General features: G+C 41.2%; 2 protein-coding genes across 3 annotated transcripts in view; both read right to left on the minus strand.

Moving 5' to 3' along the window:
- The window catches only part of LOC124143501 (growth arrest and DNA damage-inducible protein GADD45 alpha-like), a 41,349-nt gene extending 36,484 nt beyond the window's left edge, over positions 1–4,865 (minus strand). Inside the window, exons 1-3 of one of the 2 annotated variants that reach the window (XM_048400158.1) lie at positions 4,708–4,865; positions 3,012–3,240; positions 976–1,083 (exon numbers count right to left, since the gene is read on the minus strand). In XM_048400158.1, the coding sequence (XP_048256115.1) occupies positions 976–1,083; positions 3,012–3,240; positions 4,708–4,739 (369 nt within the window). In that variant the 5' untranslated portion in view covers positions 4,740–4,865. The remainder of the gene's footprint in view (positions 1–975; positions 1,084–3,011; positions 3,241–4,707) is intronic. The other variant, XM_046512504.2, reaches the window with a different exon arrangement.
- Positions 4,866–14,835: 9,970 nt separating this feature from the next.
- LOC124140623 (40S ribosomal protein S20) lies at positions 14,836–18,895 on the minus strand. The gene is made up of 3 exons (XM_046508283.2): positions 18,761–18,895; positions 16,109–16,202; positions 14,836–15,130 (listed from the first exon to the last, which is right to left on the minus strand). Exons 1-3 carry the CDS (start codon positions 18,761–18,763, stop codon positions 14,874–14,876), a joined length of 354 nt encoding a protein of 117 aa, XP_046364239.1. The 5' UTR covers positions 18,764–18,895; the 3' UTR covers positions 14,836–14,873.
- Positions 18,896–19,026: the final 131 nt, after the last annotated feature.

Consider the following 19,026-nt stretch of genomic DNA (forward strand, 5'->3'; position numbering starts at 1 on the left):
GTAATTAAGGAGATCCGGGGAGAATAGGTCTTTAGCAACCCGACTATGCTTGTCCTAAGAGGCGACTAACGGGATCGAGTGATCAGGCTCGCTGACTTGGTTGATGCATGTCATTGTATCCCAATTGCGTGGATCGATACTCATGATGTCAATCACAGGATTGTCTGGTCCGGACTCGATTATTTACAGACAGTCGTCATATAGCTGGGATATTGCTGAATGCGGCGTTAAACAACAAACAAACAAATTAGGGCTGGATCAGGCAATCGAGTGATTGATATTGTGAGCAAGAGATCCAATCAATGCAGGTAGCAAGCCTGACCACCCGATCGATTTGGTCGCCTCTTACGATCAGCATAGGTTGGGAAGGGACCTATTCATTAACCCGATTTGGGGAAACCCACAAACACGGGTGCTGTGCTGACACACCAAAGATCAAACTCGAAGTACTGGATTCGAACCCATGGCCAACAGACCTTACAGACTTAGGAACGCCGCTCTTCACAACGTGTTAAGGTGTCTCAGACAGTTGCTTCCACTCGTGGTCTCTTCGTGACAGGAAGCTGGAGGTGGCACCAGACAAAGAGGCCCGTTAAGCTCAGCCTGATTCCCTGGGTATGCTGCGCTGGCGTTACACTGAGTGTAGCGCCAGCGCAGCATACCCAGGGAACCAGGCTGCGTTAAGCTAGACACGTTCCCGGTGAAATTGTCCGGATTACCAGACTTCCGAATTAATGAGTGAGTGAGTGAGTATGGTTTTACGCTGTTTTTGGCAATATTCGACCAATATCACAGCGGGGGACACCGGAAAATGGGCTTCATATCCGAATTAATTAACCATTGCTACGTTTATAATAGTAACCGTAGGTACACTGAGGTTTCCGGATTGACGAGGGGCCAACTGGGTTTTATGATATACTGAAGGGTTTCATTGTACGCTGAAGGGTTTCATTCTTAGGGTAAGAACATACATACCTGTATGAGGATGCAGCTCATATCAAATACGTCATCCTCGGCTGCGACGTCACAAGTAGCATTCTTTGACCCACACAACGTTGTGAATAACCTCTCTGTATTTTCCACCTGAAACACAAAAACAAGGATATTTTATTGGTGGGTGACATCTTCACGGCGATACATACAATCACTTATGTACATCAGCGGGGTTATGTGGATTGGTTGGTCCAAATGGTCGATGGCTGTGGATTATAATGTGTCTGTTGAAGCTTCAAATGAGTTTGGTTTAACGCCGCTTTCTTCAATATTTCAGTTACATAATGACGAGGGCGCCATACCGTGCTCGTGGGTTTCACCAAAGTGATAAACGTCAGACACCTGCATCACTTCGTGCTTTCCTCCAACATTAAACTGCCACCCCGTGATATAACTGGAATAATGTTCAAAGCAGCGTTAAACCCAACTCACTCACTCCAAATGTCTATCAAATATTAAAGCATTATTCATACCTTGAGTCAAGTATGAAATCTGGTCCCATATCGTCCACATAAAAAAGGACAACGAACGTCATTTCTTGACGCTTACAGATAAATCAAACCTCATTGAAACATTCCCAGCAGAAGGGAATCATGTGAGAACATGCACGTTGACTTCACAACGTGCAAGGAAGTGTTTACACCAAGCACTGGTAGCGCCTATATCTGATTCAAGTGGGTCAATATGGCTGTACATGACCAAAATAGATGCCAGTTCGAGGCGTGAATATACGCCAACTGCGGCTTGCAAATACAAAAATAGTTCCAAATCAACTTAGCGTTCAAGACATGTTTGTGACCACGTTCCTTGATTGCGTGCCTGCGTCATGAAAGGCACACAGATATGTGGGGGAAAAACGTGAAAAAATATCTGACTTCTAACGATGTCATTTTCAACAGCTTAAAAATGAGTTATATAAGATAGTTTGACGTCACAATGCATTGACCGTGAAATGGAAGCAAAGACGAATTATTGATTAATATTGAGTAACTGTTCCATTCGGATGTTACGGCCGTAGTTGGTTTAAAGGTTATACTTGTAAAACAGAATTGAGGTGGGAGTAAGACGGGGTGGTTATATAGGTGGGCAAGTGGATCCTGTTTTATGCCGCCAGCACCCATATTCTATCTATATCACGGGACTCTGACCAGACTCAGACCGATAGAAGCCATCAGGGTATAGTGACATTCAGTCAGCCATTTATACCACCCCATTTTGTTTTTTTTCGAAGTAGGGCGTTCAGCGCCTTTTCCCCAGTATTCCAGCCATAACAGGTGAGGTGAGGTGAAATGGGGTTTAACGTCGCGTCCAAGATTATTGCACTTATATAGCGACGTGCATGTACGTGTATGTGTGTGGCTGCTTGTACTAGTCCGGACTCATGCCGATTTATAGTGCTAGCCTACTGAGATACCATGCCGCAGTTTAACATGAATACCCCACTCAGACACAGTATACTGACCCCGAGCCGACCAGTCCTTGCTTTAGCCCCTAAATGCCGAGCACCACACAGGGTAACAATAAGTACCATCTTTTAACGTCTTTTGGTATGACGCGGCCGGGGATCGAACCCCGGAACTTTCGCTCTCCTGGCGGACGCTCTACCTCTAGACCAAGGAGGCGATCCCATAACAGGTGAGGTGGGGTGACATAGATTTCAACGTAGGGTTCAAAATTAAACATGTACGTGCGCGTATGACAACTTACCACCGCAGTTTAACCTGTATACTGACTCCGAACCGACCAGTCCTTGTTTTAGCTCCTTAATGCCGAGCGCGAGACAGTGTAACAACAAGTACCATCTTTAAAGTCTGTTTGGTATGACGCGGCCGGGATCGTCCTCTTGACCACGGGTGTGGTGCAATGATAACATATTGTGGGGCATCAAGAACGGTTGCGGTTCGAATCCCGATCTTCTGCATCACGAGCGAAGTTTAACTAATTTGGCTACACAATCAACCCAAACATGTGAAGGAACTTGTAGATTCGTCTGTTCGTCTCACCATTCGAATATTTACCTTAACAAGCTGGATCTCGTTCTCCCAGCAAAACGCCTCAATGAGGGTGTGTTGGATGTCCAGCGTGACGTCATGCTGTCCACTCGCCTCGGGCAGCACGCACAGCATCACGTTGTCAGGGTTACAGCTGAGGAGCTTGGCACACTCCATAACGCCACTTGTTACTCTGTGTGCCAGTATAGCCTCTTTTAACACGGGGGTCAAGGGGGGCGTGGTCTGCATGAGGGCACTGGAATAATCGAGAATCTATATATACTGTGTAAATACCGAAATACAGACAACTATATAGAGAATCTCACCCGAGTGTCTTTTGATATTAAATATATCAACACGAGTTGATAAAAGTGGAAAAACTCCGAGGCTTGCCGAGGATTTTTGCCACTTTTATCAACGAGTGTTGATATATTTGATATCATAAGACACGAGGGTGAGATTTTATTTATCATCCAACATCATTTTTCCAACTTGTTCAATTTGTAGACAGTAATTAGCAGTGTCTTCAGTGTAAAAAGTACTGCTAACAGCTTCAGTAGCAGAGCCATTAGTGATGTCATTTGAGTATGACGTCATGGTAACCAGTGACGTCACAATGGTCTGCAAAGCATTGTGATGTCATTTCATTGCAGCAATATCTACAGTGTAGATATCGCTTGATCTAATCCAAGCGATATCTCATGTGCGAGCCAGTTTTGGATGCTAAATAATAATTGCCACCACAAGCAAAAAAGAGTTTGTATATATACTACTCAAAAGATTGGTTCGTTGGTTGGTTGATTGGTTGTTTAACGCCGCACTCAGCAATATTCCAGCTATATGACGGCGGTCTGTAAATAATCGAGCCTGGACCAGACCAGATGATTAATATCATGAGCATCGATCCACGCAAATGGGATGGCTGACATGCATCAACCAAGTCAGCGAGCCTGACCATCCGATCCCCTTAGTCGCCTCTTACGACAAACATACTCAAAAGAAGTTAAGAACATCCGGTTTTTCACATGATTATGGTTAATCTGTTATGGTTACGGTAATACATCAAGGTTCCTTAACTTGGTATGAGTAGTATATAGTCCCTGTACATCGTATTCACAATACGAAAAAACATCATTTCGTCTATAAAATTGTATCCGAGACAGATGTGTGAAGTTCCCACCGTGACTAAGATGTGTTTTTTTCCTCGATATTTTTTTATATTGACAGACATGTAGTAAGTGGATGCATGTGTAAGATGCCGTTACGTGCGTGGTGCCAACTGAAGAGTGAGTGTATGAGGTGGACGTCGAGAGAGAGAGAGTGTGTGTGTGTGTGAGTATTCTCACTCACACACACACACACACACACACACACACACACACACACACACACACACACACACACACACACACACACACACACACACTCTCTCTCTCTCTCTCTCTCTCTCTCTCACACACACACACACACACACACACTCTCTCTCTCACACACACACACATATATATATCGTAAAAGACAACTATACTGATATATTAGAATTAGACACGCTCAGTTATTATACATATACACGCCAACTATACTGTCATATTTGACACGCCTAGTTATTCCAAATACACTGAACGAAAAGGGTACCTAGCATAGCACCATTCTCAAAACAGTTATTGAAACTTGTTTTCGAAAATGTATTCGTCTCTCCTGTTGAAAAGGTAAGTATATTTACCTGGCTTGGTATCCGTAGGTACTCGCGAGCATCCTTATCTTCGTCAGGAACGTTATGTGTGAAACTGGCGACGGATGTGGCTAATGTCCTGCTTTCTGGGAAGATGGGACATAAACACTTCAGTTGTATCCATTCAGTGACGCAAAAGGGTGTGATAACCTGTTACGTGACCCCACATCCGTTAGCACACCTAGTCACGTGATCTACCCGGCGCGTGCCTCCGATGTGGGGTGGTGGACAACATGACCCAGTTCGAGGGACAGGCGGGAGTTGGTTATTGCAGATTTATATTGATAAACACAATTTCTAAAATAACAGTATATTGAATGCAGGTGTCAAAACTGTACAGTGCTGTAAAAAAAATTATTATTTCTTCGTGTAACCAGTTGAATAGGTCCCGTGAAGATCCGCGTTAGATAGGTCTTCAGCAACCCATGCTTGCCGTAAAGGGCGACTATACTTGTCGTATGAGGCGACTAACGGGATCGGTTGGCCAGGCTCGCTGACTTGGTTCATGCATGTCATTGTATCCAAATTGCGTGTATCAATGCTCATGATGTCATTCACTGGATTGTCTGGTCCAGACTCGATTATTTACAGACCGCCGTCATATAGCTGGAATATTGCTGAGTGCGACGTTAAACAACTAACAAACAAACAAACAGCCTAGTAGGTGTTCAATTCGACACATGGTTACAGTTAGTTCAATAATTAGTGTCCCCAGTCGTGACATGCTGGAATAAGGCTAACAGTGGCATAAACATAAAATACTGCATGCATTCATATACTGTACACACATACTAGAATATACTGTACACACATACTCGTATATACTCTACACACATACTAGAATATACTGTACACACATACTCGTATATACTCTACACACGTACTCGAATATACTGTACACACGTACTCGAATATACTGTACACACATACTCGAATATACTCTACATACGTACTCGAATATACTGTACACACGTACTAGAATATACTGTACACACATACTCGAATATACTCTACACACATACTCGAATATACTGTAACACATACTCGAATATAATGTACACACATACTCGAATATACTGTACACACATACTCGAATATACTGTACTCACATACTCGAATATACTGTAACACGTACTCGAATATACTGTACACACATACTAGAATATACTCTACACACGTACTCGAATATATTGTACATACATACCCGAATACACTGTACATACGTACTCGAATATACTGTACACACATACTAGAATATACTGTAACACATACTCGAATATAATGTACACACATACTCGAATATACTGTACTCACACACTCGAATATACTGTACTCACACACTCGAATATACTGTTAACACATACTCGAATATAATGTACATACATACTCGAATACACTGTACACACGTACTCGAATATACTGTACACACATACTCGAATATACTGTACACACGTACTCGAATATACTGTACACACATACTCGAATATACTGTACTCACACACTCGAATATACTGTTAACAAATACTCGAATATAATGTACATACATACTCGAATACACTGTACACACGTACTCGAATATACTGTACACACATACTCGATTATACTGTACACACGTACTCGAATATACTGTACACACGTACTCGAATATACTGTACACACGTACTCGAATATACTGTACACATGTACACGAATATAATGTACATACATACTCGAATATACTGTACACACATACTCGAATATACTGTACTCACATACTCGAATATACTGTACACACATACTCGCATATAATGTACACACGTACTCGCATAATACACATATGTACTCACATAAAACATACACACATGTACTCACATAATATTTACACGTACATAATGTAATATTTCTGAGGAATTATTCTGTTGGGTTTTAATGCAAATACAGCAGCTGGTTGGACGTTTACGTCTATTTCAACTATACACGTGACAGTGAACGATTTGAGACCTTTGAACATTATTCAGTTATGTCACCTCGTGTCAGCCTCAAGTGGGAGGAAAGTCCAAAGTGATGCAGGGATGACTGCACATGCCATGCACTGACGGGACTGACATCAACCGAAACTGACAGTATATATTTAAAGTTTAGTTTTGTTTCATGTTAGTCTACTTATCGGGGCGGTCGGGGAGCCTAGTTGTAAAGCGTTCGCTCGTCACGCTGAAGGCCCGGGTTCGATTCCCGACATGGTTACAATGTGTGAAGCCCATTTCTGGTGTCCCCCGCCGTGATATTGCTGGAATATTGCTAAAGCGACGTAAAACAAACATACATACATAGTCTACTTATTGAGAAAACAAATTTCATCGTTTAAAAACAGATTAATTGTTAATAGTCAAGGCATATAATTAAAATTGATGCAGTATAGCCAGTCACTTAGATATGATGGTCGATGTCCACGTTTCTATATATTGTGTTGTGATGGTACGGTCCAGTCGTCTAAGGCGCTGAATTTCGCTATACATAATTACCTCCCTTATGTGACAGAATCCGATGAGCAATGGTTCGGATCCCTGATTATGATTCTTGGTATACGTCTGAGCCCAGATGGAAAAGTGGTGACTTATATTATGACGTTCCTAATCCTTAGTCATGCACCATAACTGTTGAATATACGTATCTTATTAAATCAAAACCAGTCTAGATTTATAATAAAAGCAAGTCTAGCCAGCTGTATGAAATAAGCATCAGGAAACTTAATTGATTCAATTTGAGATGAGAGAAATGTAATATGTAATGAAAGATTTCATAGATTATATGTTAGCCTACTAACTATTGCAAACTATTTGAACCTGTGATTAATATTTTGTTCTTCAGCGTATTCCTTCATCTTTCTTCTTAACAATAAACAAAATTAATTCGTATTTTAGGTATTTCATAAATATCTATAGAGATCGACCAAGCCAGTTACTTAGATATGATGGTCGATGTCCACGTTTCTATATATTGTGTTGTGATGGCACGGTCCAGTCGTCTAAGGCGCTGAATTTCGCTATACATAATTACCTCCCTTATGTGACAGAATCCGATGAGCATGGGTTCGGATCCCAGATCTCCCTGATTATGATTCTTGGTATACGGTATTTCATAAATATCTATAGAGATCGACCAAGCCCCCCCCAGACATGCACCCGGAATATGAATCCTGTTTATCACTTCAAACACAGTAGTAAGAAAGATAGCATTGTTATAGTCGTCAAGGGAACGTTAATGTCTCCTTCTGCACAGGTGAAACTCTAATGAGTCAGACAAGGAAAACAAAACGGATTTTCTAAAAACCAATATTTGTCAGTCTCGCCATAATGGCATCGAAACAAGCCAGAATACCAGACTAAACACGAGGGGGAGAGGGTGGGGGTTGGGGAGGGGAGCACGATGTCCGTGAAAGTCAAACACCTTGCAACTTTCTCAAGGTAAATTTGTTTGAGGGTGACACATTTCCTTAACCTCAAAACGAAACCTGTTTCAACATTCGACTCGTACGTATGTAGCTGCTGTTGGAGTGGGTGTCTGTTTGTATACAAACGTGTGGGAAAGTGTCGCAGCGCTAGCCAGCTGATACCGTGGGAGCGACAAGACACGAATGACGAGGCACCCACCCGGATTTACCCTTATATATGCGCTCTAAAAATAACCGAGTAGGTTATTTTTAGCACAAAGGAAGATAGCAGTGTAAACTCGGGTGATGTGTGCATTGACGTCAATACGAGTTTCTAATTGTCCAAAAGACACGAACAGGGAGATATAATTAAACTGCAGACCGCATTCGTTAAACACTTACACATAGGATTTTATTATCACGACTGTCTCAAAATAGTTCTTGATGACCTGGTCTTTTGATAACCCTTTATCTAAAACAAATTTTGGAGACCTATATGAATGGGTTACATTAGAAATAAGAGCGTACTTAAAATAGACTGGGATATTTAGGTTTGGTATTCGGGAATATTGCTGAGTGCGGCGCTAAACAACAAACAAACTAACTAAAGGAAGATTAAAGAGGGACTTGTATGGAATCCTAGAAGGGCCATTGTCGGACTTGGCTCGAGCAAATCGTCTGTCCATCAATTTATATCAAACTTTTCAAAAACTAGCATGCTTGTCTGCTAATTCAGATTCTATGATGGACGATAGTAGAGCAGGTAACGATTATAACGTACAGACAATCTCTGATTCACAGTGCAGGTGTTGCAGCATACAGGTCTCTACTCAACATGGCACCCGTGAAGATCCGGGGTAGAATAGGTCTTCAGCAACCCATGCTTGCCGTAAAAGGCAACTATGCTTGTCGTAAGAGGCGACTTACAGGATCGGGTGGTCAGGCTCGCTGACTTGGTTGATGCATGTCATCGTATCCCAATTGCGTGGATCGATGCTCATGATGTCAATCACAGGATTGTCTGATCCAGATTCGATTATTTACAGACCGTCGTCATACAGCTGGGATATTGCTGAGTGTGGCGTCAAACAACAAACAAACATAACTGAACATGGACTTGGTTCCTCTGTAAGTCAGAAAATATCTTGAAGAAATCATAACGTACAAATTCTTGGAAGATGCTTTAGACACATTTTACGCCTCAGAATCCATGGTGTATTAAGTCTATGTAGTGACTGTTGGTTCTGGGGCCATGAATGTATAGATTAAGTTTATCAGCCGAAAAAGTGAATGACTGCGGCAAACATCCTCACACGTTCAGGTCTGCACAATACACCGTGTCCATTACTCATGCAACATATTTTGTGCACAGCTCATGATTTAGATTCACGTTGTATAATGACATGGTCAACATGCCAATGGCTAACGTATGCAAACGCTTCAAAAGTAGCAAACATTCCCGCCTCACTCCATCGATTATAATTAGGCTTTTGGGCAAGACTTTGCGACAACAGAAAAAAACATGTGAAGCTGTTAACGACAAGATTATTCAAACTGAGGCAGGTGCGTTGAAGAATCGTTATGGACAAAGGGAGATAACCGATACAAACCCCGTTTCTATGTACCCCCTCATACAATTGCACAAACTTGGACATCTCGGTTGCGTTTGAATGTTTGAACTGCAAACATTGGTCTTCAATCAGCACAGTGGCTTCTGCTGTATTGATAAAGTCGATTATGTAAACATTCATAACTAGGTCATGAAGGAATATGCAGAAACGCGCATGAACTTCATTTTTTTTAATGAAGCGGGAAAAGAGAACACCGGATACCCAATTAATAATTTTCTATCAGTTTTTAGAAATATAATAAGGACACATTAAGAAAATGGATTTTCGTATGCATTAGAAAGTGCAGTTGATAATTAAAATATGGATTTTAGTATGTATCAAACCATGGAATACTGCAATTAAAGTTAAAAAGATCCCAATTGTTCGTTTCTGAATTTCTTTTTCTTTCTTTTTTCCATGTTCTTTTAAACTTTCAAATCTATATACCCATATTATACTACAGAGCAAATGCGTCCGAGTTTCTCTTCTGGAAACAGTGAGAGGCACTCTACGTTTTCGCCACGGTCAAAGGGAGATAATCCGACATTTTTGCTCTCACGCTGCGTTTCGCGAAACTAGTACATGTTGTTTGGTGTCGTTTTCCATTACATTAAGCAGGGTGTTATGATTTCATCAGAATACGAGTGTAAATACCCATACATAAACCATGTTTAATTCATACTTAATTTCTTTAGATCAGAAAATATAGTTTTAAACACCTCAATTCGGTTTATTTCGTAGGTGTAGGCCATCGGCCCATAGTTACCCTTGTGTTACAATGGACGTGATGTACACAGATCTTAATGTGCTGACAATAATGTACTACGAAGTGACATCGCTTGATAGATATAGATAGCTAGACGTTTAATTACTTTACAATCAGTTGTAGAGACAATGATATTAAATTTTTGTTTGGTCGGATATTTACAATATTTCTGTGGTAAGTGATCCACCCGTAGCTTGTTTTAACCAGGGCAAACTAACAGAAAATGTTACTCGTCCTCCACATATCCAGCATTACAAACACAACATAGTCTTCTGTCACGTGGGATGTACCAAACGATACCTTGAATAGTGAATATTTATATATAAGAATAGAGAAAGATTTACTACCCTTTTCCAGAAGACTATGCCAATCCTGTTCATAAGTACATTTAAGACGCGACATAAATTCTTTCAAAAACGAATGAGGATGACTTATACACTGGTTTTCCCATACAGAGCCAAAACCCAAACTGAACAATAAAGATTTATATTTTGATACAAAATTAATTTTACCCTTACTTTCTGCCTGAAGCATCACATAATAACATCACTTTGGATAGCGACAATCGCATATACTCAATACCCTTATCCAATAACCAATAACTCTTTTGTATGAATAAAGATATAATGGATACCGCCCACATTCACCTCGAACCATGTTGTTGGGTGTTGACGATTTGACACCTAGAAAGCGCTTGCATGCCAATGTATGTATGGTTTCTATTTCATCATTCTGGTGTAGACCCCAGACGTCGGAACCACAGAGCAAAATTGGTATTATTTTCATATCAAATACTTTAAAACATAAAGGCATGTCGAAGAGGATGTAATTTTATCAATGACTATAAAATTCCAAACATTTCATTTTTGCCCTGTAAACCATCATTAGAGAAATGACTTGACCAGGACAGGCTTCTCGTAAAAGTAACGCCCAAATATATATAGGAAGATACACACTCCAACTTTAGACCCTTATAGTACCAAATCTCTTTTCTTGACAACACTCCACCTTTCTTTAAAACAACCACCTTGGTTTTATCCAAATTGAAAAGAAAAGTCAATTGTCCATGTCTATTAATCCAACAAGGTCTGCATTAGATAAAAAGTTTTAAAAGTTTACGTCGGAAACTCTATTTACCAAACCAGATATATTCCAGAAGAGAAGTTTAGTAGATAATGATTGTTTTGGACATCGACGAGAATTTGCTTGGACTGGACCACACCCCTATTTGCCAGCACTGGCCGTGTTATGACCACCTTGCTCAGTATCATCAGATCTCTCACCACTGTATGCAGCATTCACTGCGTCATGGTTGGAGTCAGTAACAATAAGTACCCATTCTTGAAGTATCCTCGTTTGTTTTGTGCACGTAGTTCTTGTAGCTTATTCCGCTGTCTCTGTGCTGGCGATTCCATACCCTGAACTTTTGATGTCACTACGTCGACTAAGGGGACGTATTTTCCAGTCGATAGTGAGGAATTTGATAATAATTGGCCTTGAATGTGAAGAACGATGCCAAAGTCTGTGCACTTCGGTAATATCATGTGGACGTATCTAAACGATGTCATATGTTGTATTATCCGAGTTTAGAACGTCACAAACATCCTTACAACCAGTTTTGTTTTCATCACATTTTTCCGAAACTCCTAATAAAAAAACATTGTTCTGTCTACTATATTGTTCTAGTCTTTCTACTTCGTCCTGTAACTGTATCAGGGGCGGTCGGGTAGCCTAGTGGTTAAAGAGTTCGCTCGTCACGCCGAAGGCCCGGGTTCAATTCCAGACACGGGTACAATGTGTGAAGCCCATTTCTAGTGTCCCCTGCCGTGATATTGCAGGAATATTGCTAAAAGCGGCGTAAAACCATACTCACTCACTCACTGTAGCTGCATCACTGTAGCTGTCGGTTCTACTGGTATGCTTTGAGTCTGCTCTATTTGGTCCACAAGATGGTTTACTGCCTTAATATCTAAACGTAATATAGCCTGTTCACCCTTTAGGTTTTCAATATTACGCTTAATATTCTTCGACGGTAGCACCGAGTTTGCGAGTTTGGGTTTTAATTTCCCTAATATCACTGCAAGCTCACGTTTCATTGAACGAAGTTCCTGTATAATCTCTGATTTTAAAGCAGTAAGTTCAGAACTGTCAATACCTTTACCATTCGGTCCAGGATTAGTCTCCACGTCCCCCGAAAGTAGAATATGCGAAGCAGGTACTGATGATACAGCTCGCGTTGTACATACAGGTCAGTAACACCATGTAGCAAGGACCCGATATCCTACATCAACATACGGCGACCAATTCGAGTCATGGGAGTAGGGCTCAAGATGGCCGATTTGACGAGTCCTTTGTGGTGCTAAGAAATTACCAATCCTCGCCCTCCAGAGTTCCAAACAGATGCGCATTCTACAGCGGAACTGTTCAGCAACTTTGTGGAAAAAGATTTGTATTGCTATTGTTACAAGGTTGTCAAACATCAGTTGATGTGTAGGGCGCAAATAGATATTCTTTGTTGTTTGTTGTTTAACGCCGCACTCAGCAATATTCCAACTAGATGACGGCGGTCTTTAAATAATTGAGTCTGGACCAGACAATCCAGTGATTGACATCATGAGCATCGACCTCCGCAATTGGGATACGATGACATGCATCAACAAAGTCAGCGATCTTGACCACCCCATCTCGTTAGTAGCCTCTGACGATAAGCATAGGTTTCCATATCTACTTTGTGGTCTATGCCTCGGTTAAGCTAATTCTAGGGCAATTTGATCATGAAATCGACTGATGTGTCGCTTACTTACTGTCCCTGACTATATAGTGAAAAGGTCCGAGACATTCCTCCCTTATCAGGACGACGGGTCGTGACAGAACTGAAATCAAACCCAGCTCACACACCCCAATGCACATGTTGAACATTACTCATGTTTGAGTCCGTTGGCTTCTGTTTCAGCAGAGCGTAAACAAATTACAACTCACAGACTCAGAATCAGATTTCATTTACATCATGGCCTGTCACAATAAAATACCAGCTTAAAGCATGAAGTGAGACAAAGTTATACCAATCTAATACAAATGAAGACATTATACTCCGATTCAGTACCTGCTAATTTGTTTGTTGTTTAACGCCGCACTCAGCAATATTCCAGCTATATGACGGCGGTCTGTAAATAATCCGAGTCTGGACCAGACAATCCAGTGATTGACATCATGAGCATCGATCCACGCAATTGGGATACGATGGCATGCATCAACCAAGTCAGCGAGCCTGACCACCCGATGCCGTTAGTCGCATTTTACGACAGGCATAGTCGCCTTCTACGGCAAGCATGGGTTGCTGAAGACCTATTCTACCCTGGATCTTCAAGGGTCAGTAGCTGCTAACACAATAGCAACTAAATAAACACTTCCTGAATCGATGTGTGATCCTGTGCGGGGATAATAATCCTTGAGCAGGGATAATAATCAATGGCCAATCTCGGATCTGTCCTCATGGGCAGAGAATCCAAACACGACCAAGGTACTCAACTCTGTGCCTCAAACTAATGCATCTGTGACAACTGGGTTATTGATGCCTCAATGGTGTGGAAAACATCACATTTTGGCAGAGTACCTGGTGTGGATACCTTTACAAAACCCAAGTTGTTCCCAAGTATCAAAGGGCATTGGAGCATACTCCCTTGTGCCTGCTGGGTAAATAATGTGACACCAGCACTTGCAGTATCTCGGTGACAAGTCATATCTTTACCAATTTTGCAAAACCAACAGAAATGTCTGTGGGCGGCTAGTCCGAACTGATGACGATTTATAGTGCTAGGCCACTGATACCATGCTGCAGTTTAACCTGAATATCCCACTCAGACACAGTATACTGTTTTAACTCCCTAATGCCGAGCAACAGACAGGGTAACAACAAGAACCATCTTTGAACATCTTTTGGTATCGAACCCCGGACCTTCCGCTCTCCGGGCGGACGCTCAATCACTAGACCACTGAGGCGATCAATGACACATGGGCAATATGCACCAGAAGAAAATCCTCAAGTTGAGCTAGCTGCACATTCAGGCTGTGGCCATATCAAATAGAACCCAAACGTTCACTACAAGCTGCTGGCCCTAGACATTTTGTACAGGGATGTACTGTCACCAGGGCCCACTTGCACAAAGCGATCTTAGCACTAAGACTATTGTAAGCCTATGCTAAAGTATGGGAGTTAAGATCATCTTAGCGCTAAGATCGCTTTGTGCAAGTGGGTCCTGGTCTGGACCAGACAAAACCTGTGGCTGGACAATGACAAGTGTAGATTCATCCCACTGCAAAGAATAACAAAGGAATGAGGTTTCCATGTTTATTGTCCGTCATTTACATGTCTTTATGCGTCAGCAATGGTAACCTCGACCTCCACACCTGGTTCGATGCTGATGGAGGTGATCTGCTTCACAATCTCGGAGGGACTGTGCAGATCGATGATTCGCTTGTGGATCCTCATCTGGTAACGACTCCATGTCTTGGAGCCCTCACCACAGGGGGTCTTCCTGGTGGTGATCCGCAGCACCTTGGTGGGCATGCGCACTGGCCCCTTTACCTTCAGCTGCTTCTCCTTAGCCCCCTTAATGAGGTCAGCACACACTGGAAACAAGCATACAGGGAGTGAGTGAGTTGAGAGTAACACTGCTCATAGTATTTCTGAGTGCAAAACAAACTTTTTTTTATCTTTATACTGCAAATATTGTTGCAAATTCACTCCAAGGTTTTGTTTGTTGTTTAACGCCGCACTCAGCAATATTTCAGCTATATGATAGCGGTCTGTAAATAATCAAGTCTGGACCAGACAATCTTGTGATTGACATGAGCATCAATCCACACAATTGGGATACGATGACATGCGTCATCATCCAAGTCAGCGAGTCTCACCAACCGATCCCGTTAGTCGCCTCTTACAACAAGCATGGGTTGCCCAAGACCTATTCTAGCCCGGATCTTCATGGGTCTCACTCAAAGGTTAACGAACTAAGGACAGGTTAACGAACTAAGGACAGGTTAACAAACTAAGGACATGTTAACCTGTTCAGTTAACCTGCACCAATGGAGTCTTGTCCATGGGAAATCCCACCCTGTTGACAGGTAGTCCCCGATTTTCACTTTTGTTTGTTGTTTAACGCCGCACTCAGCAATATTCCAGCCATATGACGTTGGTCTGTACATAACTGAATCTGGACCAGACAATTCAGTGATTGATATAATCATGAACATCGATCCACACAATGTTAATGAATACAATGACATGCATGAAGAAAGTCAACTAGCCTGACCACCTGATCCCGTTAGTCGCCTCCATGACAAGCAAGGAGGCCTGACGACCAATTCTAACCCGAATCCTCACTAGACTCAGAAGGAGCAGCTATGTGTAATGTACCAGGGATGCAACTCTTCACTGGTCCAAGCCCGTTTGTGTCATGTTCAGATGCTAACAGCCAAATCACTGCACCGGACGCCCTTATCCAATAAGTCGCCTTGTATGACAAGCATAGTTTGGTGGGGACCTCCTCCAACCTGGAATCCCAAAGGTGGCAAATGCCTAACATAATTATAGAAAGAATCCAATACCCTTCTCCAGACTCTTGACATTTCTGCTGGTCAGGGTAATCCGGATTCTGTGAATCGGGGCCTCTTCTGTGGGAGCCTTTGTGTCCTTGTAAGACTGAAATCAAAGACAAAGAAATAATTATCAGATAAAGATCATTCTGGCTGGGAAGGAATACGAGTGTATGAGTGAGTGAGTGAGTTGGGTTTAACGCCGCTTTTAACAGTATTCCAGTTATATCGCGGCATGTCAGCTTAATGTAGGAGAAAAGCCCAAAGTTTTGGGAAGGAATATGATAAGCTACCATAGCAGGGGTAGAGATAAGTTAAATTCAATTTGTTCTCAGCTCATGCGCAGTGCAGCTTTGAAACAAGGTCCTATGGCCCTCACAAATTTAAACAACCATGTGCTTGATTATTTCTTGTTGAAAACATCCAGAGATTTACTTGGGTCTATCTATTTTTAACTCTAGGTGTGTCAGTTGTAACATTTGGGCATACAGGCTGGCAACGTGTCAATTGATTTCCGACAATCTTACAGGCATCTTATCAATCCACATACAGTAAACTTTGGTTGTAACTAACACGCTTATAACAAATGGACAGATATAACGAACTTACTTTTTGGGTCCAGACTATTTGATGTAGTTATGTTGTATGTATGCATATAACAAACTACAGTCATAATGAATTAAAATTAGTAGTCCCTTGGGTTTGTTATAATCTTAGTTTATTATACCAAGAAGCCTCTAGCCTAATATATACTACTGAAAAGAAGTTAAAGAACACCCCATTCTTTCATATTACTACAGTTAATCTGTCTTGGCATGTGAGATTAACTATAGTAATATGAAAGAATTGGGTGTCCTTTAACTTCTTTTCAGTAGTATACATGAGGAGTAATGAAATTAATCTTGTATTCATCGAAATTTTTTCATGCATGGGGCGCAATATATTCATACCCTGAAACAAAGGTGTTTGCTCTAACAAGCATCTCAACCATAAAGATCCACCAGCCTCAGTCTATTGGATTGCATAGCTATTGCACTCGCTTCAAGTTATGAACATAATACATTTCTAGTGTATGACTTTGAAAGTGAACTTGACCTACTCTGCAGAAAAAGACAATTTCATTAAAAAATTATCTTTTACTCCTATACAATAATTCTCGACGTAAAGATTTGAGGATACACTCAAAGGCCGTGTCAGGTGATTTCTGAGCAACAGCTGACAGTTGCATGGGGGCTTGAGAAAATCACATATTGGCTTTCAAATCGATTTGGTTCAAATTATTTACCACCTTGATTCTGAAATTTCAATTTTAACAAAAGGAAACCCGCACACAATACAATTATGCCTTCAATGTTACTCTTTTTTAAAGATGTAAATGGCACAGAAGGCAGAAAAAACATGGTGTTTAAAATATCAACTCCGCTATGAACATTCGGGAAGGTCGCTCAAGTTTCTTTTCAAAATATAAAACTTGCATGCCTGTGTGAATGTTTTGCACACTCATACCAAGAACTTGGAACCCTGGAGCCAACTGGCCGATCAGAAAGTTTACCTCCTATGCTTTGTGGTAACAGAATAAATTATCTGTTTTAAATGCAGGAAAAGGGCATTTTTGTGAAAAAGGCAAACATCTAACACTTCAGCTTGTACGTAAGCAAAGCAACTAACCACCAATTCTGATCACAGTCCGTTCATGAAGATGACATATACTAATAACCTGTTGTAAATTCCTTTTGAGTTAATTGTTAAAAAAAAATTCTTTTGTTCAGGTCTAAGAAAAACAATCCACAGCAAACACAGTCCTACAAGATATGACATCCTTGAGATATCAAGCAGAAGTACTGTGACAGTCAAATTCTGACCCCTTATAGGGCGCCTAGTTCAAATGGTAGTCCAAGCAAACCTAATTTAAGTCGCTAAAAAGCAGCAAAAGAAACAGACTGTTTTAGTTCACTCGTCCTTATAATGATAACATGTAGCTAAACCCTTATTAATGGCAAATTTCTACTAGTCCATATACCTTTACTATGGTTTGGAAAGGGTTATAGGACTAGTGCTAAGGACTAATAGGACTAATCTTGATCCCTTAATATATGTACAGTGTGACTGAGTTAAGTATGGCTCTAGGTCCCTTTCACCAATATTCAAGGAGTCATGGCACGGGACACCAGAATGGCCTTTCGCGCAACGAACAAACGCTTTAACCACTAGGCTACCCCACCCACCATCCATATGTATAGTGTCTCAATTTCTCACCTGGCACTATTTATATCCTAACCTAGACTGAAAATGAACTTGGATTTCAGGCCAAAAACCAAAGGGCTGCTTCTGCTTGATTATCAATCGCATATTCTGATTGTGAACATGAAAACATAGTAGGCCAAGAACTAGTCACGAATATTAGACGAAGTATGATTTATGGTTGGATGGAATGTTGAGTGTTGGATAAACGTGAGTGAAGTATCTTTGTAATATCGTATTATTTTATAAGTAACTTCAAACGGGAATCAAAGCAATGAGCAGGTGCCCGCAACTTAGATCAAGGGAGGCAACCCAAATACCTGTAAACACATTCAGCAAATTGACCACATGGTATTATTTCCAAGTTTATATGCTCTTTTAATTTGAATAACAATCGATTAATACTTTTGAAAATGATCATACCATATTTTATGATAATATCTGGCCGACTTAATCAAAGATTCAAAACTTTGAACAGCGGTGAGCCAGAAACTATTCTGACTGCACGAGGTTCGGAAAGAAAGAGCGAACGCCTGCGCGAACGGAAGTCATTGCGACTGGACTATTGAGAGGGGTGACAGGTTAAACTTGAAGCCGTAAAGAAACTAATAGTCATCTTACATGAGGATGTAGATCCACATGAACTAAATTAACGAGCGTTATTTTACTACAAACCGATGTGTCTTAAC

This window comes from Haliotis rufescens, unplaced genomic scaffold (assembly GCF_023055435.1).
Source record: "Haliotis rufescens isolate VD_foot unplaced genomic scaffold, xgHalRufe1.0.p SCAF_2, whole genome shotgun sequence".
In the NCBI taxonomy this organism is placed as follows: Eukaryota; Metazoa; Mollusca; class Gastropoda; order Lepetellida; family Haliotidae; genus Haliotis; species Haliotis rufescens.